This window comes from Crotalus tigris, unplaced genomic scaffold (assembly GCF_016545835.1).
Source record: "Crotalus tigris isolate CLP2741 ecotype Arizona unplaced genomic scaffold, ASM1654583v1 scf7180000024167.7108832, whole genome shotgun sequence".
NCBI lineage: Eukaryota > Metazoa > Chordata > Lepidosauria > Squamata > Viperidae > Crotalus > Crotalus tigris.
This window is the reverse complement of record NW_024100417.1, coordinates 3627623-3653655: the sequence shown is the minus strand read 5'-3', so window position 1 is coordinate 3653655 and position 26033 is coordinate 3627623. Positions and strand designations below refer to the sequence as shown.

Here is a 26033-nt window from a genome sequence, read left to right as displayed (position 1 = left end):
GAAGATAACAAAATACAAAGACCTACAAATAGAAATAGAAAGACTGTGGCAAAAGCAAGCAAGGGTAGTACCAATAGTAATAGGCTCCTTGGGTGCAATCCCAAAACAACTGGAGCACCACTTGAACACCATTGGCATTGACAAATTCGCTATTAGTCAATTGCAAAAGGCGGCCTTATTAGGAACTGCTTCCATCCTGCGACGATATCTGTAATACCATCAAACATCCACATCTGCCTATCCCAGGTCCTGGGTAAGGACTCGATAGGTAGACAAAATGCCAAATCCAGTCTGAACATCTGGCTGACTGTGCGATGATCGATAATAATAATAATAATAATAATAATAATAATACGAAATAAAGTATTCACAGAAACAGAATTTGACGAACTGCAAAGGTTTACCCAGGGCAAAGAAATCAAAGTGTTACTAGAAGTAATTCAGAATGTAGAGGCAAACCAGGGGGAGTTGGCAGTGAAGGAATCTAGCAGAGATATACAACTGTTCTCATTTGGAAACCAGGCACCTCTACCTCAGGAAGAACAAAACTCTCTAACTAAAGAAATAAAAGAATTGAAACAAAGAATAACTGAGCATCTAGAACAGCACAAAAACAACAGAATAAGGCTACCTGCATTGAAGCTTGTTCCAAAGAAACAGCTAGCACAAGCATTAAAAGATGCAAATACTGCAATATCAAGTATAAGCACCAATTCACTGCAAGAAACAAACCAACTAATGTACAGCACAGCTGCAGTTATAACAGAATACCTGGGATGCAAAATCAACAAAAAGAAAAAAAACAAACAAACAGTGCACCAGAAAAATGGAAGGTTAGACTAGAAAATAAGATCAGCAAGTTAAGATCACATGCAAGCAAGCTAGAACAGATGAAAGAAAAGAAGCTGAAGAACAAGAAGACCAAAGAATACCTAATCAAGAAATACCACTTAGAAACAAGGAAGATCAAGGAAGCACTGGAAATAATAAAGCAACAAATAACAGCTATAGCCAGGAAAATCAGTAGATATGAAGCTCGAATTGCAAACTATAGGCAGAACCTCCAATTTCAATCCAATCAGAAACGTTTCTACCAATCCATCAATGGAGAAACTGCAAGGAATCAGTCAGTACCTGACAAGGAAGAAACAGTGCAGTTCTGGAAGCAGATATGGGATAACCCAAAGAAATACAACAAGGATGCGGCTTGGTTAAAAGAGGTGGATGCAAATAAAACAGAAGTTGAAATGAAAGAACTAGTAATAACAACAAAAATGGTAGAAAAAAGAGCAAAGAAAATCAAAAATTGGTCAGCACCAGGTGAAGATGAACTGCATGGGTTTTGGTTGAAACATCTAACTGTTATACACCCACTCATTGCCAAGCAGTTCAACAATATACTACAAGGAGGAGAAATTGAAAAGTGGCTAACAACTGGGAAAACCTACCTAATAATGAAAAATCCAGCAAAAGGGGCAACACCAGGCAACTACAGGCCAATTACCTGCTTACCAACAACTTTCAAATTACTAACTGGTGTGGTAGCTGATGCAGTACAACAGCATCTAGTTGAAAACAATCTCTTTCCACCTGAGCAGAAAGGAAACCGCCCCAATAGCAGAGGAACAAAAGATCAACTCCTAATAGACAAAATGATCTTGGAAAACTGCAAGAGAAGGAAGACCAACCTGAATGTGGCATGGATTGACTACAAAAAGGCATTTGACTCTCTGCCACATGATTGGATAATAAAGTGCCTAGAAATAACAGGAGTCAGTAGAAACATCAGAAAATTTGTGCAAAGATCGATGGCACAATGGAAGACACAGTTGCAATCAATGGTGAGAAGCTGGGAGAGGTTAATATCAAGAGAGGAATATTTCAAGGAGATTCATTATCACCATTACTATTTGTTATTGCACTGTTTCCTCTGTCAACAATACTGAATAACTCAGGACATGGCTATCAAACATCAAAAACATCTGCCAGACTATCCCACCTCCTTTATATGGATGATCTGAAGCTGTATGGAAAAACATCATCTGAAATAGAATCGCTGCTCAACACTGTCCGTATATATAGCCAAGATATTGTAATGGAGTTTGGCTTGGACAAATGTGCCACACTTACTATCAAACAAGGAAAAATAATGAAAACTGAAGGAATCAAGATGCCCCACGAAAATAACATTAAGAGTCTGGATGAGGAAGAGTACTACAAATACTTGGGTATCCTTCAAGCTGACAATATCAAGCACACTGAAGTCAAGAAAAAGATTAGAGGTGAATACATCAAGAGAGTGAAGAAGATCTTAAAGTCCAAACTCAATGGAGGAAATACCATAAAGGCAATCAACACCTGGGCAATCCCAGTCATTAGGTACACAGCTGGAATAGTGGACTGGACTCAAGCAGAACTAAAAGCAATGGATAGGCAGACCAGAAAAATAATGACAATGAATCATGCCCTTCATCCACGCAGTGACATTGATAGACTTTATCTACCAAGGCAAATAGGTGGGCGTGGAATGCTACAAGTACATCAGATGGTTGAAGAAGAAAAAATGGCTTTGGAAGAATATCTGAAGAACAATGATGAAGATGCACTGAAATTAGTATATCAGGAAGGCTTACTAACTACTGGAGAGACCAAACTGGCCTACAAGAAAGACCAAATGAAGAACAGAATAGAGGCATGGGAAGACAAAGCACTACATGGCCAATACATGAAAAAAATAGCTGGGAAAGCAGATAATAATAAAACCTGGCAATGGCTAAGAGCAGGAAAATTGAAGAAAGAGACTGAGGGACTAATTCTAGCTGCACAAGACCAAGCCTTAAGGACAAATGCATACAAAGTCAAAATTGAGAAGACAGCAAAAGACCGTAAGTGCCGCCTATGCAAAGAAGCTGAAGAAACAGTGGACCACTTGGTAAGCTGTTGCAAGAAGATTGCACAGACTGATTATAAGCAGCGGCATGACAAAGTAGCAACAATGGTGCATTGGAAGATCTGCAAAAAATATCATTTGCCTGTAAGCAAAAACTGGTGGGATCATAAAATAGAGAAAGTCATAGAAAATGATAAAATTAAACTGCTCTGGGACTTCAGAATTCAAACAGACAAGCACCTGCAACATAACACCCCAGACTTAACAATTGTCGATAAGAAAGACAAAAAAGTCTGGATAGTGGACGTGGCAGTGCTGGAGATAGCAGAATAGAAGAGAAAGAACTGGAGAAGATAACAAAATACAAAGACCTACAAATAGAAATAGAAAGACTGTGGCAAAAGCAAGCAAGGGTAGTACCAATAGTCATAGGCTCCTTGGGTGCAATCCCAAAACAACTGGAGCACCACTTGAACACCATTGGCATTGACAAATTTGCTATTAGTCAATTGCAAAAGGCGGCCTTATTAGGAACTGCTTCCATCCTGCGACGATACCTGTAATACCATCAAACATCCACATCTGCCTATCCAGGTCCTGGGTAAGGACTCGATAGGTAGACAAAATGCCAAATCCAGTCTGAACATCTGGCTGACTGTGCGATGATCCATAATAATAATAATAATAATAATAATAATAATAATAATAATAATAATAATAATAATAATAATAATAATAATAATAATAATAAAGTTGGAAGGGATCTTGGAGGTCATCGAGTCCAACCCTCTGCTCAGGCAGGAAACCCTACACCATTTCAGTCAAATGACTGTCCAGTCTTTTCTTAAAAACTTCCAGTGTTGGAGCATTCATCACTTCTGGAGGCAAGTTGTTCCACTGGTTAATTGTTCTAACTGTCAGGAAGTTTCTCCTTAGTTCTAGGTTGCTTCTCTCTTTGATTAGTTTCCATCCATTGCTTTTTGTCCTGCCTTCAGGCGCTTTGGAGAATAGCTTGACTCCTTCTTCTTTGTGGCAGCCCCTGAGATATTGGAACACTGCTATCATGTCCCCCCTTGCCCTTCTCTTCGTTAAACTAGACATACCCAATTCCAGCAATCGTTCCTTATATGTTTTAGCCTCCAGTCCCCTAATCATCTTTGTTGCTCTTCTCTATACTTTTTCTAGAGTCTCAATATCTTTTTTACATCATGGTGACCAAAACTGAATGCAATTTTCCAAGTATGGCCTTACCAAGGCATTGCAAAGTGGTATTAATACTTGATCTTGATTCTATCCCTCTGTTAATGCAGCCCAGCCCTGTGTTGGCTTTTTTGGCAGCACACGGCTGGCTCATATTTAAGTGATTGTCCACTAGGACTCCGAGATCCCTCTCAGTGTTGGCTATTCCTGCCAGCTTGGTATCATCCACAAATTTGATGAGTTCCCTATCTATCCCCTAGTCCAAATCGTTGATGAAGATATTGAAAAGCACTGGGCCCAGAATAGAGCCCTGGGGCACCCCATTACACACTTCCCTCCATGTTGATGCGGTTCCATTGAGGGCCACATGCTGAGTATGGCTGGTCAGCCAGCTACGAATTCATCTGGTGGTGATGCTGTCTAACCCACATTTTTCTATCTTATTGAGTAATAGGTTGTGATCTAAGTTGTGATTTAATTTCTTTTCATTCTCTCTTTTTGAACTTTTTATCCTTCCTTCCTTCCCTTTCTTTCTTTCTTTCTTGATTTCTTCTGCTCTTCATTAGTTTGTGTTAGTTTTTATGTTTTTTGTAAAACTTTTAGTAAAGAAAGAAATGGAAATAAAAATGAATTAAGGAAAACAAAAAATGCTATGTTATAACCATAGAGTAAGAAGTAAATTTATAATTTACAACTATTATAAAGAAAATCAAAAGCTATTGCTTGAATCTTTTTATTTCTTTTCCTTTCTTTTCCTATTTTTTCCCTTTCTTGCATTTCTAGCTTTCTCTTTGATTTCTTTTTTTCTTACATTAGTTTGTATTCATTTTTGTTTTCCTTTTAAAATAAATTTAGTAAAAATTATATAATACCAAAGCTGAATAATAAACAGACTATAAATATGGCAGAGCTGGAGACGGAGGTGAGGCAATTAGGGTGGGAGGTGGGGGAGGGTGGGAAAGGTGAGGAAAAAGTTACTTGCTAAAACAAACTGGTCTGCAATTTGGGTAGTATAATTATTATTGACTCCAAAATTTGTTTGAAAGAGGGCAGAGCATGTTATCTTAGAATCTGGATAAGGCTTATCTGGTATGGTTACAGAGCCCTCCAATGGTTCTAGAAGAAAGGAATATGGCATTTGCACTTATTTATTCATATATTCTTTTTATTTATGTTGTACGGCTAGCAGCCAGTGTAAGAAGTGTCATGAGCCAGTGTGGTGTCATGAGATAGCAAGGCAAAAGGAAATCCCATTCTCAACTGCCAGCTTTTTACTAGTAAATTATATGTAAATGTGACTTAATTTTTTTTTATTCCCACGCCCATTTGTGAAAGTTACTGTAGTATGCCTTTTAAAGTGACTTTGTGATAAGAAAAAGGCTGGATGGACTGCTAAACCTGTTGGCTGCTGACACAAGTTCAGACAGGAGAATTTGAATAAAATATCTATGATATTAGCAATCATATGCAAGTAGAGTAGACTATAGACAACTGAGGTATACTAATGTTTCTCAGCCTTAGCAACCCTATGATATATGGAGTTCAACTCCCAGAATTTCAAGTCAACATGCAAAAGAGTCCCAGAATGAGTCCTTGGCATTCCCAGTCTGAAAACTTTCACAACTGTCAGCTAAAGCCGTCAACTACTCAAATAGTGTCAACAATATTGGGCCTGATTCAGTAATCAGTATGGTTATGTTCCCATGATACTCTTAATCAGGGCTATCAGATCTAGGCTGCAAAAGTCCAAACAGCCTTCAATGGCAGCAAAGGAATACAAAAACACCTTGCTGCCATCCAGTGGCTTCTGGAGTTTTTAAACCTTGATCTGATAAACATGCCCTTATCGCTTCTCGGTCTTTTGGCTAAGATCAAGTGTAGTATCTGTTCTTATCAGTTTAATATTTGATATGTTCTCTTTCTGAGAACTAAATATTAAATGGATTTTTGGAACTGGGAGATTTGGCTAAGAGCTAGAAATAAAAAACAACAACATGCCCTTCACTGAATCACTGGGGGCAAGGTGTGGTGAGTGTATTGTAGAAACACCAAAAAGGGATCAACCGACCCAGGTTAACTATCGGGGTTACAGGTATATGCAAAATGAATGAGTCTTCACCCAGTCACAAATAAAATCAATCAAATGATCATTTTATTTTACTTAACCATGCAGGAAAAATGCTGAATAAAAAAACTGATTTGGTAAGAAGTTTCTTTATAGGGTAGTAGAAGGCAGTGCTGAAGTTTGGAAGCTTAGAACACCTTTCAAAAACCTTGATTAGCTGCAGTGGCCAGGCAAATTACCCTAGTATTTCCTTAGTCAATGGGGAAAGGGGTGGCTAATAATAAAATGAATATTTTATTTTTGATCTACACTATATAGATCAGTCTGATGCAAAGATTTATGGCATAGTAGTTACTTCCTGGAAAAAGTTGGCTGAACCAGCTAGTTTTGACAGAGAGCTGCCAGCATCACAGCTAATGATAATTCACAGAATCAGTAGGTGTTACATGTGTTATGAGAACAGAACTTTTTAAAAACAGCATTCCAAGTTCCTGATTCAAGATTCACAATCTGACTAATTTAAGGCTTACTTTCACTCTCAAGAAAGAGATAATTGAGAATGGTTAATTATCTTGGTCCTACTCTAATAAATGTCACAGTATGCTCACTCTTCCTATTTTTTTATTAAATGCAGTTAATATGATAATACCCCATGCATTTTATTACTTCCTTGTGTCAAAGAAGACACATCTAGGTGCACACAAAACATTATAACAACAGTGTAAAAAGCATGGCCTGGAATTTCAAGTGTCTCTTGAGTAGTCCCCATGCTCACTAGAATGAAGATGTTCAAAACTTTCTTCTTCTTCTTCTTCTTCTTCTTCTTCTTCTTCTTCTTCTTCTTCTTCTTCTTCTTCTTCTTCTTCTTCTTCTTCTTCTTCTTCTTCTTCTTCTTCTTCTTCTTCTTCTTCTTCTTCTCCTCCTCCTCCTCTTCCTCCTCCTCCTCCTCCTCCTCCTCCTCATCCTCATCCTCATCCTCTTTGTCATTTTTATAGCAACATGCCATTCATACCCTGCTACAATACTTTAGTTTTGCAAGTTACCCACTCCTCTGCAAGATCCTAAACCTAGATTAACAAAATTCAATTGCTGTGCTTATTGCTGTGTTTTGAGATGTTAAGGCAGCACTAGAACTCAGGGTCTCCTGGATTTTAGCCTGGTATTGTAACCACTACACTAAATAGATTCTCTCTACTTACACATACTTACCAGCAATAATTTCTCTATGCACATTTATATCCTCTCCTTCCTTCAAGTGGTTGGCCTTGAACTATATCTGCCCTGAATTTGTGCTGGTAAGAAACAAACATATAATGAGATTATGTAGTTTGAATCATGTAGTTGCTTTAGGCAGCAAGCTAGAAATTAGGAGACCAGATTTCGAGGCCCACCGTAATTATAAAGCCAGCTGGTTGACCTTGGGTCAGTCACTCTTTCTCAGCCTTCCTTTCTCATGCGGGCAGCAGTAACAAACCACGTCTGAAATCTTGCCAAGAAAACTGTAGAGGTAGTCCAGGCAGATGCCAGGAGTCAACACTGACTCAAAGGCATGCATGTGTGTGTATGTGCGCACACACAAAACAACTCCCTCCCAGAGATTATTTACAGAGGCACAAACCTTTTTCACCATGACAAATATAATATGCAATAGCAACACAAATAATATACAGGTATACTAATGTACCTAATCATATTTCATAAAGTGTGTAGACTGGAGATGGAATGTCTCATCATTAGATAGTCTTTGAAATGTTCTGGACTTCGGCAAGTCATACAACTGGATATAGAAGGCAATAATTTTTACCAGATATTATATATCTGACCCATCTAGATCCATCTGATCCATCAAGATTTGTTGCATGTTTTGGAGATGTATGTCAGGCCTCCTTTATATGGTTTCCAATCATTAGCTTGCATCTGAGAAGTGCCACCAAGTCTTTTGAAATGATAAATATTTCAAGTTTCTTTCTGATGTTTCTATTAGATTGTGACCATGGTATTTTTCATACGGATGGCACAGTATGGTACAGCCCCATAGACTAGAGATGTTTTGTTTTATGGCTTCACATTTTCCACAATAGCTGAGTTCCCTATTTCAAGAGTGTGTGTTCAACAAGTTTGTGCTGTTACATCCTCATGTGCTGCTTTGTGCTGGCTCCTTGTTCCTACAGTAGGCAAATAACAAATGTAGCAATTTAGTGTGCAGGAGATGCTCAACAAGAACAGTTGCAGGGAATACACCCACAGTAGCATATAGTGCAATTGCCTCTTGTAAACATTTTTGTTGTGCTTAGTTGGCATTTTGTCTTCAGTCTCCACAATTTGTAGAACTTTCTGGATGGTTGTTATCAGTTTTCTTTCTTTCATCTTTCTGAAGATGAAAGCCCCAAATAAGTGCCATTAAAAGGAGGACCTATAACAGCTATGAGATATAAGTTGAGAAGATGAACTCAACATGAGACATTACAGTATTTACAGTGGTAGAAGGGTCCAGCTGAATGCAGAAATCAGTTGAATCCTTGAATGGGGAAGAAGGCAAAACAGGCATTTAAACAAGTGGCACTGTGTAATCCAGCAGCACTGATTAACAAAGGAAACAAGACCCAATACACATGCCTGCTTCCACATCCATAACTGGGAAACCAGACCTGCTCCATAGGAAGATGTTTGATTTTATAATGCCTCAATTTCTTTTTTTGTGTTAAAGAAACCACATGTGCCCAAAGACTGTAAGGCATAATAGGTCCAATTGCTATGAATGATAACACCTTCCTTTCTGATTATTTGCAATCTGAGAGAGCTATAGATGTTAGTTTGTCTGGATATCATACTAGAAGTCTCATGACCTCCCCCCTAAAGTTGGGGTATATGTATATAACTTTGTACAATGGCTGTATTCATGTAATTTTAAATTGTTTTTATATTTAGATTTTTATTGTATTGTAAGCCATCCAGAATCACTTTGGATATACATTTAATAATTAAATAAATTCATCACAGACCATTGAGAGGCTAGTCCCAACAAGAATCAAATTGGTCATATAGTGTCTTCTAGTGGTCAGTAGTGAATATAACCACTATAAATCATTTTTAATTGCCCAAAGACTTCATCCATTACATCCATTAAGATATTTTCTGATATTGTACTGTATTAGAAAAAGATTGTAGAAAGGTGGCTGGCTGGGGAATTCTGGGAGTTGAAGTCCACAAGTCTTAACAAGATTGGACACCTCTGCCCTACAGCTGAAGCATTGTTACAGTAAATCAAAACATGAGAGTGGGAATGAGGTTTTACTTCAAAAAGAAACACTAGGGAGAACAGTACTATCTGTATAGCTTCAGAAGCATGGCCTTAGTGCAGACATGTCAAACACAAGGCCCGGGGGCCGGATGCAGCCAGTGACGTGGTTTCGTGTGGCCCGTGAAGCCATCCTGAAAATAGTGCGGGAATGGTCCCTGCTGCCTTGGCCCCAGCCCAGGCCACCCGGGAGCCAATGTACAATTTTGTGGTGGCCAGCTATGCTGAAATGCATTCAGTCTTAGCTCCACAAAGCCATCTAGAAACAGCAAGGGACCAGACACTGCTGCATTGGCCCCACCCCGAGTGCATGGAAAGGTGTCATCCTTTGTGAGGAATGAAGAAATGCACCATCGCCTGGAAGTGGCCAGCAAATGGCCCTCGCCTACTTCACATATCCTGCTTGGGATTTCAGCAGGCTCTTCCAGTGGACCATGCCTTGGCGTTTGTCCTGGTCCAACCCCCTTCTGCCAGAGACCCTCAGATCTGTCCCACTCCTGCCCAGCCCCCACAGGCACCCTTGACGCGAATGATGTAGAGCTGGCCATGTTCACCCAGTAGGCCACACCCCCTCCAGCCACGCCCACCCAGTAGGCTGCACCCACTGTGGCCACACCTACCCGCCCCCCTGAGGACAATCACAATGCTGATGCGGCCTTCAATAAAATTGAGTTTGACACCCCTACCTTAGTGTGATATACAAACCAGTCACTGTCTACATTTTCACAATACAGTAAACTTTATTATTTCTAATTTGGGTTTGAATTAACCATAAATATCCACAGGAGAGTTGAGGGTAGGGGTTAGGATCATAAGTCACTTCAGTGCCATTGTAGTTTCGAATGGTCATTAAACAAATGGTTGTAAGTTGAGGACTACTTGTACATACTGAACAATAAACTAACCACAGTGCCTGGATTTTTACAATGAATTTTTACAGAATGAGGTCATGGAGCAGTGTTATTTTTCTACTGGTATCTATTTATCTACTCACATCTGCATGCTTTCAAACTGCTAGGTTGGCAGGAGCTGGGTCGAGGTTGGAAGCTCACCCCTTTGGGTGGCACTTGGGTCTCAAATCTGGGCTGCCGTCTTTTCAGCCAACCAGCCCAGCATCTTAAACGATGAGCCACCATGCCACCCAGGACAATAACAGGAGTAAGTAATAGTCACAACAACAATGATAAAACTAAAAAGGAAAGGGACTATTTCCTCTATGAGCCCCCCCCCACAAATTATCATTGGAGCCAGTTGTTCCATCATTTACATAATTATCTCAGTAGAGAGGCATGATAAGGATCTTCAGTGGGGCAGCCAACTTCATGCCACAATAGTTTTTTGCTCCTAAAGGATGCTATCGTAATCCAATTGGAGGGGCATGCATACAGGTATTTTCCCCCTGTGGCTGTACATGCAGATGTGGGGAATAAAACTGGAGCTTTGGACTCCTGCACAATAAATAAATAAATCTCCATAACTGAACTGTTATCCCTCAGACATGCGCAAACATATCTTTTAGATTAGGAAACCCGAGTTAATACATAGGCTCGTGTAAACAAGCATGGGCATTCTATACAAAACCTTTCTCCAACTGTGCTACTTAAGTCACCCATGTTTGTCCAATCATTCTAAAAAGACCAGAGAAGCCGATTCTAGTTAATGTGTAACCAGCTTCATTACCTTTCACCCTTTTCACATTTACCTTCCATTTTCTTAGGCACCTGCCACTCCCCTCGTGCGCAGACCCAGAAAGGAAGAGCACCGGGGAGAAAGCAGAGGAGCACACCCAGAGAGAGCATGAGTTCTGAGGTAAATAGTTTTCTCCCTGCAGGGTGTATTTGGAGAACAGTGAAAAGTATACAAGCAGGATAAACATTTCAGATTGAAACGCCGTGCCTAGTGGCCATGCACATTTTTTTTTTAAAACGGGGCAGGGGTAGGGTGTGCGGGTGTGCATGTAAACATGGGGGGATGGGAGAATCCTCTCCAACAGGAAACAACACATTTGCTGCTCCTTTAAACTTGAGGCAGAGTGGCTCAGAATCAGGAAACCAGACTCCTTTTTTAAGCAGAAGGTAAGCAATATGGAACTTCTTAAGTCTGTGTGTCTTGTATCTGAGGAAACCTGGAGCCAAGTTCTATATAAAGATAAAGGATATCAGTCCTTGAAAATCTGGATGACCCATGAAGGTCAATGTAATTTTGCAAAGCTAGTAATGCCTCTTCAAAATCTAGTTTACTGTGATTTTTTTTTAACCTGAATTAGCCAAATGCTTCTGCTGTTTTCACAACTTTTTTTTCATTTTTTCATTTTTTTTTCTTCTTCTTGCAACTACCTTAGACCATTGAGCAAAAATAAGAAGATTTTTTTCAGTTTGTGCTAAATGCAGTAATGCTTGACAGGAAAGGCAGATAATCCTAGAAAGAACCATGTGGTTTGAATCTTAAAGCTCACATTATCAGATCCAATTAGTAAGAGACAACCTGTTACCCTTCAGGGGTTATGGATTTCAATTTCCAGCAAAGGCAAGGGTTTGTAGCATACAAATAACTTGTACTGCCTATAATAGAGACATCTGTTGTCAGTATGCCTAGGCCAGCTCTACAGAAGCTCAAGAGAACAATTTTTTGAATTAGGACTAGATTTGCTAGATAGAGTGAGAATGACCTCAAGAAGGTCATTGGACTTTAGAAGAAACTACAGTAGCAAAGTTGTATATAACCGTTCTATAGCGTGTTTCTCAACCTCAGCAACTTTAAGATGCGTGGACTTCAGCTCCCAGGATTCCCCTTCCATGTTGGGGAAATCTACAATCTTAACGTTGCTGAGGCTGTCCAGGCTACCCAGCATCCCCCTAGCAGTTTTTGTCTTATAGCCTCTTTAATAACAAAATTCTCGGGGCGTACAGGATCGTTTTTCTTCAATGATTAATTTATAGGATTAATTTTCTGACAGAAATATCTTTTTCCCTAAATGTTTGAAATATTTCATAGTCTGTAAAATTCTGCTGCAGAGCTAAAGTCAGAGTATATGTCATCTTATAGTTCTTTGGTCTGCCCTGTACACTTTTTTGTTTTATGTTGGTTGGTCAATGATCATAATAAACAATATCTCCATTTTTTGCAATTCTTCTCAAACATACTGTCATCCCATAAAGCAAGAATCACAATTAACTGATGAGGCAGAAGGGCTTCTGTAAATTTTTTTATCCTGCCTTTATTTATTTTTTATAAACTCAGCAAACATCCTCACAATAACAACGCTGTGGGGTGAGTTGGGCTGAGAGAGTGTGACTGGCCCAAAGTGACCCAGCCGGCTTTCATGTCTAAGGCATGAATTTACTTATTCTGAATGGGCTAAAGAAAAACTTACTCTTTTCTTTACCAGGGAAGAAATTGACATGGAAAATATGAAGCTGTTTGTGTTATTTGTTTTCATAGTTTGTCACTTTTGAGAGCAATGTATTTAAAACAGAAGTTTCCCATCCACAGAAGCAATGAGAGACAGCAAAATTTCATGCAGTTGCCACTCCTGATCACAATGTAGCTTGATCAGCAGGAGATTCCTTTTGAACCAAATTGGAATTGACTTTTCTTCTACCAATCCCTCCTGCTTCTTTTAAGTCAGACAATTGGTCCTTTTCCTACTGGATTGTTCAGCATTCTAATGTTATTTCAGATTTATTTATTTTGCTTATCTTCCTTTTCTGGCTTGAATTTTCGGTTTTACTTTTTTGATAATGCCTCCTTCAACATCACTCCAGTGTGATATCCCAACTTGAATTGTAATTTTAAACAACCAGGACTGGATCATGGTATCACATTAGCGCTCAAGATCAGATATTACAAACACCACCACCACTATCCTGTGGATGGTAGGTACATGCCTATGTACACTATTTGTATTATAAATATAAGTTGCACTCATAGTTTTTAACTGGATTTACATGTAGTACTGTCTGTCTGAGGTTTGTATTATTTTATGAAGTCTGATACTGTGGCTTCTAAATAATTTAAATCATCTAAATAATATCAACAATGGCACCTGTATACTGCTCCACTGTGCTTTACAGCTCTCACTAGCTGGTTTCCAGAATCAGCATATTGCCCCCAATAATCTTGGTCCTCATTTTACTGATCTTGGAAGGATGGAAGGCTGAGTCAACCTTGAACCGGTCAAGACTGAACTCCTGGCAGTGAGCAGTCAGTTAGCTTGCAATACTGGATTCTAATCACTGTGCCATCATGGCTCTTCAATAACATGGGATATTGTGTCTATCAAGCCAGTGTGGTATGCTGGAGAAACTATGCTTAATACAGTTGTGAATTTGCAGAATGTACTGTATGATTGGGGAACCAGAGAGGTATAAAAGTTTTTGGGGGAGGCTGAAAATAATCATGCTTTACTTTTCCTACTTATATTATCAACTTATTACTATACTGTTAAGGTGAGGACAGGTCCATAGGATTGTTGTTGTATCACCAAACGTGCATTGCATTCTTTTTCTATCCTACAGTTTTTTTAAAGCAAAATGAAAAATATTTGGTATCTCTGGATCTCCAGCATTCTCTTGCCATGGTCTGCGGTATCTGGACATCCTTGTAACATTGATAAAATGGTAAGCAAGGAGTGATTTCTACAAGTTGTAAACTAAATTAAATGTTCTCTATGGGAGGATCTTAGACCGTGAGAAAGCCTGATGACTGTATTTGGTTAAATACTGGTTTTGTAGATAAACTTCCAATTTACATAATTACCATAATAAAAATGGTAATCAAGATGATATGAACAAATTTCTATCTTCCTCAAATCTCGACTCCTTAGATTTCTTTAAATCTAGCCATCAGAAGAGATGTTCTGAACCACTCTCCCTCTCAAGAGTGCGCAAGCGGATGGTTGATAACTAGTACATCAAGTCTTCTTTCAAGAGAACTGGCATCCTTGAAATAGATTACTGCTCCAAACTGGGATGAACATGTGTAACAAGGAATGGTGAAAGCCAAGAGAGCTAAAGGATACTGTGTAATTAACACAGAGATTTCTCCCCCCCCCACACACACACATACAAGTTCAGTGTAAAAGATACAGGTAGCTCAAGATGTCACCTTTGACAAACTCCATTAAAGAGACAGATTTGCATTCCATTTTCCTTGGGGGGAGGGAGGAATAGAAGAGCTGGTTTTTTTTGCAGAGTATCCTTTTCAGTGGATACAGTGATTGCTTCCAGTTGTTTCCAAATGTTGCACAATTCAAAGGGAATGACAAGTTTGGTTCAATTGTTTATAATTTTTCAGTACTGAATTTTACATTATTAACAACTGTGCAAGAAACATCTTCATATCACAGCTATAGTGGATTCTGGTTTTGGTTTGCTTGCTACTAGCCAAACATGGGTATTTATTTGGGACTAATTAGTCAAATCTGGACTTGCTCACAATATTGTGGGATTTTTGATCGGTTTCAATGTCTTTCAGTTTTCAAAGGATTTTTCCACAGAGCTGAGTTAAAGTGCTATTTACCTATCCTTGAATTAGTAGAATGGATGCTGAAATGAGTCTGATTGTGCTCGCTTGGAAACTAATGAGGGCAGCTACTTACTTAAGGTAGGAAAACATACTGTGTACAAGGAAGGGATAAATAGGACTAAGATTGTGTCAGGTATAGATTGGAAGTGAGAGGAAGGCAAATATCACAGGGACATGGTAGAAAAAAGAATTGAAGGGTGGGAAAAGTATTACAAAATAAGTGCTGCCCACTCTGTGTGAAAGTACTGTACTAAGAAACTGAAAGTATTTAACTTTTCATTATAACATTTGGCAAAAAAGAAAAGGTTTCTAAAAAAAATCCCACCTGTGAGGTAATATCAAGGTTCCTGGCAAATAATCCAAATTTTAATTTAAATTCTGTTTTTAGTTTTATGTAAAAGGAAGGAACAAAGTCTACCTTTCTATGTGACGTCACTCAGTGATTCTTATGGAAAGAAAAAATCCCAAGTTAGTTTGAAGCATTAATTCCACTGAATTTTTTTAATATTTCACACGTGGCTATATTTTTGTAGGGACGTGCTGCCTGCAGTGGAAAGAGCCTTCTCCATCCTCCCAATTTTCTTCCCAGACACATTACCATCCTAGATCTGTCTTTCAATTCCCTGACGATGCCCAAGCATGGACCTTTTCTGAGAAGCTTCCCTTCCTTACATTCCCTAAACCTTTCCAGCAACAGCATTCCTACTCTTTCCTCCTCTCTGTTCTGTAACCTGGATGCTCTTCGCCTTTTGGATCTAAGCAACTGTGGCATTTCTTATGTGCACCGAATGAGCTTCAGAGGTTTGAAAAGCCTTCACTCTCTATATCTGAACAACAACAAACTTCAATCTCTGGACCTCTCCATTTTTCCTGCCTCTGGAATCCTTGTCCATCTGGATCTGCAAGACAATGAACTGCCCTGTGAACATGAGCTTGTGCAATTAAATGTGCAAAGAATCCACCATATCAAACTTCAGGGGAACCCTTCAGTGTGCAGTGATTCCCTAACTCCTTTCCAGAAAGCAGTGCCAGAGAAAGAAGGTGAGGCCAAGATTGCCCAAGAGAAGGGCATTCAGCAATATGTTCTTCTGTCAGGGTAAAAAAAAAAAAAAAAAAAAAGCTATATTGAATCAACTTTTGTGTTAGTACGCAAATAATATTATTGCATAGCTGACTTTCCTGGTTGTGCACAGGATTTATTTTTGAGTCATGAAAAAATAATGATTGTGTGAATACACAATCATGCAATGTAATATCTTACAAAGAGCACAAGACCAACCTTATATATGTTTGAATCTTTCCAGTTTCATGGGGGAAAAGCCCCACAAACAACTCTCACTTTGTTTAATTGCAAGTGGCCCAAGACATTAAAGCAAAATTTTCACTGATGGTTTATTGAATAATCAATAGAGTTCACATCACTGTGATTTAAAGCTTACTTCAAATGAGGTTATACTTCATCCTAAAGCAAAAATAAATGATAGTTTAATGCAATACATGAACTCAGTCAATACTGTATGTTCATGTATTATACCCTAACAGTTAAATAGTGGACTGGATGGCAAACGTATCTGGAAAGCCATTTAAAAATTATTTGAGCAGCCTCATTTTAGGAATGAAAAAGTTTTCCTTACCTTTTTAAGTTTCATAAAAGAACGTTTGCACGTATTTATCAATCAAATATCAGAACCAACATAAATTTATTTATTTATTTATTTATGAGACTTATATACCGCTTTAAGTGCAAGCACTCTCTAAGCGGTATACACCAGTAAGCAATGTATATATATATATTTACATTGCCCCCAACAATCTGGGTCCTCATTTTACCTACCCCGGAAGGATGGAAGGCTGAGTCAACCTTGAGCCGGTGAGATTTGAACCGCTGACCTGCTGAACACAGTCAGCTAAAGTGGCCTGCAGTACTGCACTCTAACTGCTGCGCCACCTCGGCTCAAGATGTAGAGCAACAGAAATAACAATGAAGCTATTTCTTAAACAGATTGTCTATCATTTAAACATAGAACTCCAGACTGAAGAAATCAGAACTTCAGATTATGAGACCATGAGCCACAGAAGAAAACTTCAGTTCCTTTATGTTGTGGCTACGAAGCAGCCATCACCATTAGAAAATGATAGTAAGTGAAGCAAAATATATGATTCTAACCTTGTAGATTCAGAGTAACAACACAATGATATGATTTTTATTCCACGTGGCATTCCCCTCTCCAGTTCCAAAGCCATCACAAATTGTTCCCTAGAAAACTTTTCATTGAGATGAATTGGAGTCCTAGTCATCACGAGCCAGCATCCGTTGCTGATCCAAGCCAACTGGGCCATTTGGCAGTGAGGAAGTTCCTACTTTGATAAAACTGACGCGAGTCCTGAAACTATAATGATAAGAAATATCACTTTTTCTCATCTTTCCCCCAAAGGTCCCTTTGAAGGGGGAAAAAAAGTCTTTGCAAAATAGTCGCTTTGAAGGGGGGAAAAAGACAACATTGGGAAATCCTGCTCAGATTTTTTTTTGTATTTAATATTATCTTTCTAAAGATGATATTTAGCAACTTTTTATATTGGGGTAATCAGCAAACCCTAAACCCACACAATACACACTCTCATGTATGCATACACAAAACAAAGGAGGAAAAAAACCGATCAGAAAAGATTCAGTCTTAAAAGAATCTGATAGTTGATGCCTTAATCAATGAACTAACCCATACACTTTTGACTTTTGTTGTTCTTGATTTCGTCTTTGAGAAATTACTTCTAATACATTTGAATGACTATTATTTTAAGCCAAGATTATATATGCTTCTAAAATATTAAAAAAAAAAAGCACAAGGAATTTCAGTGTTATTTTTACTAAAACCCACAAGTCTCTCCATGAAATGATTACATTTTGAATTGGCTTTGGCCTATCTTGCTCCAAGCCTTGGTTTTTTTAACATCACACTGAACTATAAACTAAAAACATAGGCTGGGCTTCTCCATAATGTTGGACGAAAATGTGGTTTGGTATGTTATGTAATCCCAACCACATCTGCTTTTCTCATTTTCCAGTCTGTACCTCAGTGTATTCCTGTATCTCAGGCTATATTGAAGAATTAAACAGACAATAAACTATATAACTGCATGTGCATTTTCACTGCTCAGCTCACTCCACAATAATGGATTTCATTTTCTAGAGAATGACATCCATTGCAACAGAGGAGACAAATGGTGTTTTATTTCTTAAATAAAGGAAGCCAGGTCTTTCATGGAACATTTCTTCTTTTTATTTCCTGTTCACATCTTGTAAGGGGAGAATGCTAAGGCAGTCTTATTCATATTTATTCAGTAGTACATTCTGTGAATTCTATTGGATTTACTTCTATATAAAAGTTTGCACAGGATTTGCAAACTTGGAAATGCAACTAAAATAAAGTATTGCTCAGATCATCCACAGGGGCATAAGGTGGCAAATACCATGATGCAAATGCCACATCTTACATATTTGCATCACATATCAGAACACAAGTATGTAACAGTAGCATTTATATGATGGCATCACCATGCACACATTATCATTTTGGCATAATTGTAGTTTGCTACAGGTGCCACAGATCTTCCAGTTCATTAATAGCTCTATAACCTTTCTTTTCTTTGCAGCAGCTATTACCACACCTTCTACTGAAACAGCTGGGAAAAACTGGCTCTACTTTGCTGGGTTTGTGCTTTTGGCTATCACCATCTCCCTCTTGATTGCATTGATTGCCAAATGCAAATTGCTCCAGAAAAAGCATGCCAGCTATCACCATCAACGGTTGCCTGATTCTCGTTCCATTGGAAGCAGCCATATTGAGGAAGGAGACATGGACATGATGTATGGGAGGAACCAACCAGTAAGTGGAGCTTCTGAGTGCTATCCAGAGGATGATGATGGTTTCATAGAAGATAACTATATTGTGCCCAATCAAGACTTGAAGAAGGAAGAAGAGGATCTGGAGTTGGAACCTCATTTCAAAGTTGGAAGACCCTTTTAGGAAGAGTTCCATTTGTTATGCACTCCAGTTTGTGCATACATTGTGCCTTTCATTTTTAGGGTTTCCTGATATTCTCATTATAGTAGGAAAGTGATATTCTCATTATAATAGGAAACTGATAATGAGCCCAAAGGCAAATTTGACACTGGGCAAAGAGGTCAGCTGCATGTCTGCAGTGGTTAGTACTTAGTATGTTTTCCTGAATATTAGTCAAGTGGAAGCCTGAGTTCTCTCTTAACACACTCAACCCATTCTCTTGCTGGTACACATACACCCATGTAGACTCATACTTGATTCATTCTTTTGTACTTGTTTTTCTTGTATACATCCATCAACTACAATTTTTTTAGAGCTTACATTAAAACTGATAAAGAGATTTCTAAAGAGTCTGTTTGGAGCACAGGAAATAATTTTTCAAATGAACTGCAGCATTTGGGAAGAGAAGTTCATCCTTCATGGCCTTCCCCCAAAACCGCACCTGTGCCTTGGCATCAACGGATGTTTTTTAAAAGCTTGATTGCTATGTGGGTTAGGGAAAATCTATTTCCAAGCAGCTGGTGGGAAGGACCTTGCCCCTGGGCAGCATTAACCATCTTCCATAAACTCTATGCATCTCATTGAAGACATTTCCCTAAGCTTATCACAGCTAGGGAGTGCTACCTGTGGGTGTGGGAAGCTTAGAGGATTGCCACAAGATGATGCCAAAAAAGCAGATCTAAAGTGAGTTTGAGATTCTCCCTTTTTCCTGAAAACTCACCATTTTATTAAAAGGAATTTGGAGCAAGTGCTTCATTGCTGTTACTAGGCCTTTCTTTATTGCAGGAGTCATTTACAGCATAATTGGGACATCTCGATGACTGCAGTTTTACTCTTGTCCCTATGGTGCCGGCCTTGCTTTATATTAAGGACAATCATTATACTATCTGTCCTGGTGTTGTCTATATAGGTAGTCCTCAACTCATAACCATTCATTTTGTGAGCGTTCAAATTTTTACAATGGCACTGAAAAAAAGTGTCTTATGTTCTTTGCATTTACGACTGTCATAGCATCCTGACGGTCATAGGATCAAAATTCAGGTGCTTGGCAATCAGCATGTATTTATGACAGTTGCAGCATCCCAGGGTCATGTGACCTCCATTAGCGACCTTCCCAGCCAGCTTCCGCCAAGTAAAATCAATGGAGGAAGCCAGATTTGCTTAATGGTTCACTGAATCGTTTAAGGACCATGACAAACAAGGTTCTAAAATTGGGTGTGACTCATCTAACAACCGCCTTGCCTCGCAATGGAAATTGTGGCCTCAATTGTGGTCGTAAGTTGAAGACTACCTGTACCACACAATATCCATCAGTTGCAAAAAACCAAGGAGAGTGAATAGAGTTAGGATGATCATGCCAAAGCCATTCAAAAGCTGCTCTGTGCTAACAATTACTATTACAATAACTTCAATGTTTTTGTTTGATGATATACAGAAACAAGCAAAATTCCCCTTGTTCCCACTGTTGGCCACATGTTAGAACACTGTACTAGACATTAAACAACAAAGAGAATGATGCAACTACAGCAAGACCAAGTATCTAACACCCTAAAATTACCAAGTTTGTCTTCTGACAGCCACAATCTGTGGAGTGACATAGAGGTGTTTGTCTTGTTATCTAATCACATTGCAAAGTAATAGTAACTGATAGTAGATTTGTTAGGTGTGTAAAGAGTGTGGGAATTCTGCAACATTCACTGTACATTATTTTCTCATTGTGTATGCAGCACTTATGTCTGAGTAAGTTTTCCCATGCATGGTTGGTAAGGTCTAATTAAGTCTCATCAATTTCTTTATGAAGAAAAATCTGATATAATACATTTGTACAAAAAACTGCAGTAACTTTCTCATTAGTTTCTCTTTACACTTACCACAGGTTGTGCAATTTTGTTTGACTTCCTTTTATTTCCAACAATCTTAATCTTTAATTCTTTAAAATATTGCTATAATTTCTCTTCATTTCTTCTTTGGCCCATTCCATAGAGTTCTTCAAAGCTCTAACAAGCCTCTTTTGTAAATCCAATAAGAAAAAATTATCCAAGTCACACCTCTGGTTTCTCATTTGTACTTCCTTTTTTAAATTTTAAAACTTCAGCTAGTTTCTTTGTAGATCCAATGAAACATCCTTTTATAAGCCATTCTCCTGTCCTGTCAATTGTATATCCACTTGCAAAACCATTTCTATCTTGTCAGATAAAATTTGTTCTACATCTTTTATTTTTTCAATAACATCCTTTAAACAGTCTATCCATACAAGTAAATATTATTACTGACATTATTGATATTGCTATTATTTTCTGATTCCATTCTTCAAAGGTTTCATTCAGTATTGTTGTTATATTTTGCAACATTTTATAACAGTGGTTCTCAACCTGTGGGTCGGGACCCCATTTGGGGTCGAATGACCATTTCACGGGGGTCGCCAAACAAGGCTGTCCGCCATTTTTTCCCTTTTTCTTTGGCCACGCCCCTGGCACCCGGTGATGTATAAGTGGTTGGGGGTCACCACAACATGGGAAACTGTATTATGGGGTCGCGGCATTAGAAAGGTTGAGAACCACTGTTTTATAAGCTTGTTAATCTTTCCTCTTTAGTTCCCTCTAGTGTCCAGTTTTTGAACTCATGAAATTGCTTATCTGTTTATTTCAGATACTTTAAATTATTATTAATTATTGTTTGTGGTGGCCTAGTGACGAAGACACTCACCTCCCACTTGGAAGGTTGAGATTTCAATCCAGATGTTTTTCTCCTAGAGCACAAAAAATAAATAAATTCTGATATGGCGTCAGGAAGGGTATCCGGTCAGTAAAGCTCAGCTTCATCCAGTTGCCCTGAATCACCTGAATTAAGGGATTACAGGGTCGTAAAAAGGAAGTTTATTATTTAAGGTAAACAATGCCTCAAAGTTCTTTGAAGAATTTCATCTATCGGAACCATGACATTATTTACTAAATTTGTTTGTTACCTGCCTCGTCACGAGGAGATTATGGGCAGCTTACAACATTAAATTCTTAAGGTTATGATTAAAAAGAATTTTGTTCGAGTCTAAAGGTAGAGTCATTAGCATTTTCCCACTTGTCATTCTGAAAGTTGTAATAACTTAAAAATAGTTAATGACCAATTCCTGAAAGTGAGAAAGTGAGGCTTGCAAATTTAATATCCTTTAAAAGTCTTTGTCGTGGTTGTGAGAAAGATGGCTAATCCCTCCATCTCATGGCACTCATCCCATAGGAAAATCACGGTCCTGTGTTCTCCTTGTAAGAAGCAGCTGTTAGGAAGATATGAGGGTAATCTCCCATCCTCTCCTTATCTAGAGATGTTCCAAGGAATTGGCCTATTTATCCATTCCTTGGTCTTTGCTGCAATTGTCAACAACATTTTTGCACAGCCATCTTCAGATTGCCATATCTCCCCTGGAAATCCAAATTACATACAGTAGTATTATATTCTGTCTCCTTTGAAAATAGTTTCTTCCCCATACCATGAAACAGAAGGAAGCAATAATTCATAAGACCCCAAACCCATAAAGTCTAAATCTTACTGAAGACCAGATTAAATATAGTTATCTTATTTGCTATTTGATTTCCTGCAATGGTCATTACAATATTTTGTCCATGAAATGTATGGGGTTTTGGGTTCAGATGAGGCAGGACAATTGTTTTTGAATATGCAAATGATTAGATGCTGATTGTAGCAAGAGTAATTTCTCATTTAGGAAGTATGAAATCACTTATTTGATACAGCTACTTAGTACATGAATAGGAATGTACAGAAATCTCAGAGGGTGAGACTAATTACATAAATATATACCTAGGTATTTAAGCACATGTAGAAATTGTGGTCTAGGACTCACCTCAGTAATTTCACATGGTTGGACCAATCAAATTCCTCACTCAAGGTATTGCCTCAAAGCATGTCATCAAGCAGAATAATCTTTCCCTCTGGAACACATTCTTTCAGTGTTGCACAATTTTCCTCTAACTCATCTCTAGTTCTTCCATTATTATGATTCACTGGAACATAACATACAACTATCACCATTCTGTGGATTCCTCTTTTCACATGCATCCACAACAATCCAGATGATAAATGTTCATACTTTCTGATATAGATTTTAGTTCTTTCATTCATCATTAAATTTACACTTTCACTTACCAGGAATGTTCATCAATTCCACAAGAACAGACCATCTTCACTCAGTTTTATTACATTCTATCCCTTTGTCTTAGATTTTTTTTAATACAAAAGATATATTTTTACAATATATCTATTTTTCTTATATGTGCTAATTCACGCTCCTTACTATTTACTCCTCTTACATTGCAAGCCACAGCCTTCCATATGCCAAACTTGTTATGCTGTCATAAGGATATTGACCTCTGCCATCTATCATTGCTTTTGGCCAAGTGTTCATATAAAACTTGTAGAAAAATAGAGACAATGATCGACAACATCAGCAAATATTGCGGGTTCAGCTGGCAAAGGAAATCTCAGGACTGTATTAGTTGGAAACATGCGGAAGAGGTCTTCATCCTGCAGTGGATAGAAAATGGCTAAAACGATGATGATGGTGGTACTATATAAAATAGTTTATAAACCTAGCCAAAGTTATCTTCTCTTTCAAACACTCTGATGGAATACTGAGCTATAAGATGGCAGCTTAGAGGCCTGTCCTGCCTTTCCTAAAGCCCTCTAGGACTTCATATCCTGCGTACCTCCAGCTTTGTAGTAGTAGCTTGTAGTTTCTCTACCCTTGTAGTTCTAGCTTCTACTATCTTACTCCCAGGAGGCACCAAACTCTGCTGTTTGTGAGAGATATGACTCTCACAACATGTGCTATCTTTGTCACTATTAAAAGCTTAAAATTAAAAAAAATTGAAGTAATTTCTAAAATATACTCCTTGGCTGTAGCACATATAGATCTGGGGCTAGAGGATTCACCTCTTTCTTCTCTCTCTTGGGAGACAGACCAATCTCCCAAGAGATAACTATAGACTTTACTGGGAAATGATTTAAAGGCCCTCTTCATATATTCATCAGTATACCAAATTTAACACTGAGTTACAGAGCTGTCAATATACAGAATATAGTTCCTAGTAAATTCGTTTAAAATATAATCTACAGGAAAATTCCATGGCCTGGTTAAACCACAAGGTGGTGCTCATCTGCTTCAAAATATCAAAAAAAGCTCTGGAAGGGATTGGATTCAAATGATCAGTGATTAATGTACAATATTGTTCTGAATAAATAAAAATGTGTCTTCATATCCACTCTGTGTGATAGATAAAGGCTGAAATTGCGTACAATCCTCCAGCATGTACTGAGAATAACAGGAAACCATGCCACCTAACCTAGCACAACAGACAAAACAAGTGTTAAATCAAATGCCTTTCCTGGCTGGTCTTGTGTTACCTATTTCTACGGAGATGGCAGTTTCTGAAGCAGAAGCCCCTTTGCATAGTCACCGACACTCCAACTTCTTGGAGATTTCAAAACTTTAATCAAATGCTGTCAGGAATGATGTTGGTGTGACGCTCAACCCAATCTTGTTCACAGCCCTTTCAAGCTATGCTCTTAATTTTAAAAGGGCCAAAATTTTTTGCAGCACAGAGAGCGCCATTATTGCACATATAATTAAAAATAACCTTAAACACCAAAAATCAGAAACAAAGATGGGGGAAAGAGAAGCTTGTTTTCCCTTCTGATGATATTGCTTATGACTTCTAAACCAGGGCAAGGGAAATTGACCATTTGCCACTTGGTTTAGAGCAGAGGTTTTCAAAGTTGGCAATTTTTAAGATGTTTGGACCTAAACTCAGAATTCTGAGAGTGGAAGTCTACAAACCTTAAATGTTACCGAGTTTGAAAAATATTTACAGTTTGTGAAACAGATTTCAGTAGATATAAGTGCCAAACAAACAAACAAACAAACAAACACAAGTTAGTATGAGAACTAGGTAAATCAATAATTCGGAAAAGCAAAAGTGTTTTGCAAATCCAGATATATTATGTTGTGCATAAGCTTTTTTGTATTACCTTTCGGTATGCTGTAACACATTTAAAAAAGTTATTAATTAAAACAAGAGGACTACATCTTCCCACGAGCCAAAAATCGGCTGACATCTCAAGGCTCAGTGACACTGCAATTTCAACTCCAATGAGAGCGTGAGGACTCTTTCTTTTCTAGGTCTAAGCGCTAACAGTGAAGTACTATAGAAAACTTGCCCCCCTATGATGTCACCGCACGGAAGTACTGGGATGTTGTGAAAGAGCGACCGAGAAGTATGTGGACGGGGTGGTTTTGTGAGTTTCTGTCCCGGCCGCCGCTTGCAAAAACTTCTGACAGGGCAAATACAGAACAGATGTAGGTTGCGAAACTTCTAGATGACGTCCCTAGAGTAGAGGGAGAAAAAGTGGGTCTAAAACCATCAGCATCTTTTCTCAGGTGGTTCCCTCCAGCACACCACATGGCTGGGGAAGACTAGGGTAGAACGTTACATATAATGCTTTCACTCATGGCCTTCATGCCTCTTGCATAGTGTTGTTTGTGTATGTACTTGCACCTGCAGACAATCAAAGGCATCTTTCTAGAGCAGGGGTTCCCAACCTTAGCAACTTTAAGACTTGTGGACTTCAACTCCCAAAATTCCCCAGCCTGGCTGGGGAATTCTGGGAGTTGAAGTCCACAGGTCTTAAAGTTGCCAAGGTTGGGGACCCCTGTTCTAGAGGATGCAATCACTTTAATGCTTAAGAAGAGATGCTTTGTTTGCCCTAACATGCTTTGCCAAGTGCCCCTATCAGTTGCTTTGCAAAACTCTGTTTACTAATTTCAGACCAATTGCATCCTGAGCTCTAAATTTCCTTCCATAAAGTATCACTCAATAGAGATGTTTCTCAGCACTTGCTGCCTGTGACCATATTAGCCAAATATACCTGTAATTGAACTTGCAGGCTTTTGCAAGTCTAGCTTATGGCTGCTATGGTTAAACTTAG

The 26033-nt window shown here is 38.5% G+C and overlaps 1 protein-coding gene and 1 non-coding gene across 5 annotated transcripts; both read left to right on the top strand.

The window, feature by feature from the left end:
• The first annotated feature begins 5935 nt into the window (after nt 1–5935).
• On the top strand, nt 5936–6128 carry LOC120299041. The gene has a single exon (XR_005554307.1). It is a non-coding gene; the product is annotated as a U2 spliceosomal RNA (small nuclear RNA).
• A 4352-nt stretch (nt 6129–10480) lies between these two features.
• Nucleotides 10481–24306, top strand: CUNH1orf210 (chromosome unknown C1orf210 homolog). 4 transcript variants are annotated; one of them, XM_039323179.1, is made up of 6 exons: nt 10481–10611; nt 11171–11262; nt 13971–14072; nt 15513–16020; nt 17004–17117; nt 18634–24306. In XM_039323179.1, the coding sequence occupies exons 3-6, from the start codon at nt 13986–13988 to the stop codon at nt 19002–19004; spliced, it is 1080 nt and encodes a 359-aa protein (XP_039179113.1). In that variant the 5' UTR covers nt 10481–10611; nt 11171–11262; nt 13971–13985; the 3' UTR covers nt 19005–24306. The 4 variants fall into 4 exon arrangements, with proteins under 4 accessions (XP_039179113.1, XP_039179111.1, XP_039179114.1 ...); XM_039323177.1 differs by having other exon boundaries at nt 10488–10611; nt 18631–24306; XM_039323180.1 differs by lacking the exon at nt 10481–10611 and adding an exon at nt 14929–15057 and having other exon boundaries at nt 11208–11262; nt 18631–24306.
• Nucleotides 24307–26033: the final 1727 nt, after the last annotated feature.

Bases quoted from the DNA above. Each gene is read 5' to 3' on its own strand.
- CUNH1orf210 (XM_039323177.1), top strand. From the start codon at position 13,986: ATGAAAAATATTTGGTATCTCTGGATCTCCAGCATTCTCTTGCCATGG. The intron at 16,021-17,003 runs GTGAGGCCAAGA...ATTTAAACATAG, and splicing joins AGCAGTGCCAGAGAAAGAAG to AACTCCAGACTGAAGAAATC. The intron at 17,118-18,630 runs GTAAGTGAAGCA...TTTTCTTTGCAG, and splicing joins ATCACCATTAGAAAATGATA to CAGCTATTACCACACCTTCT.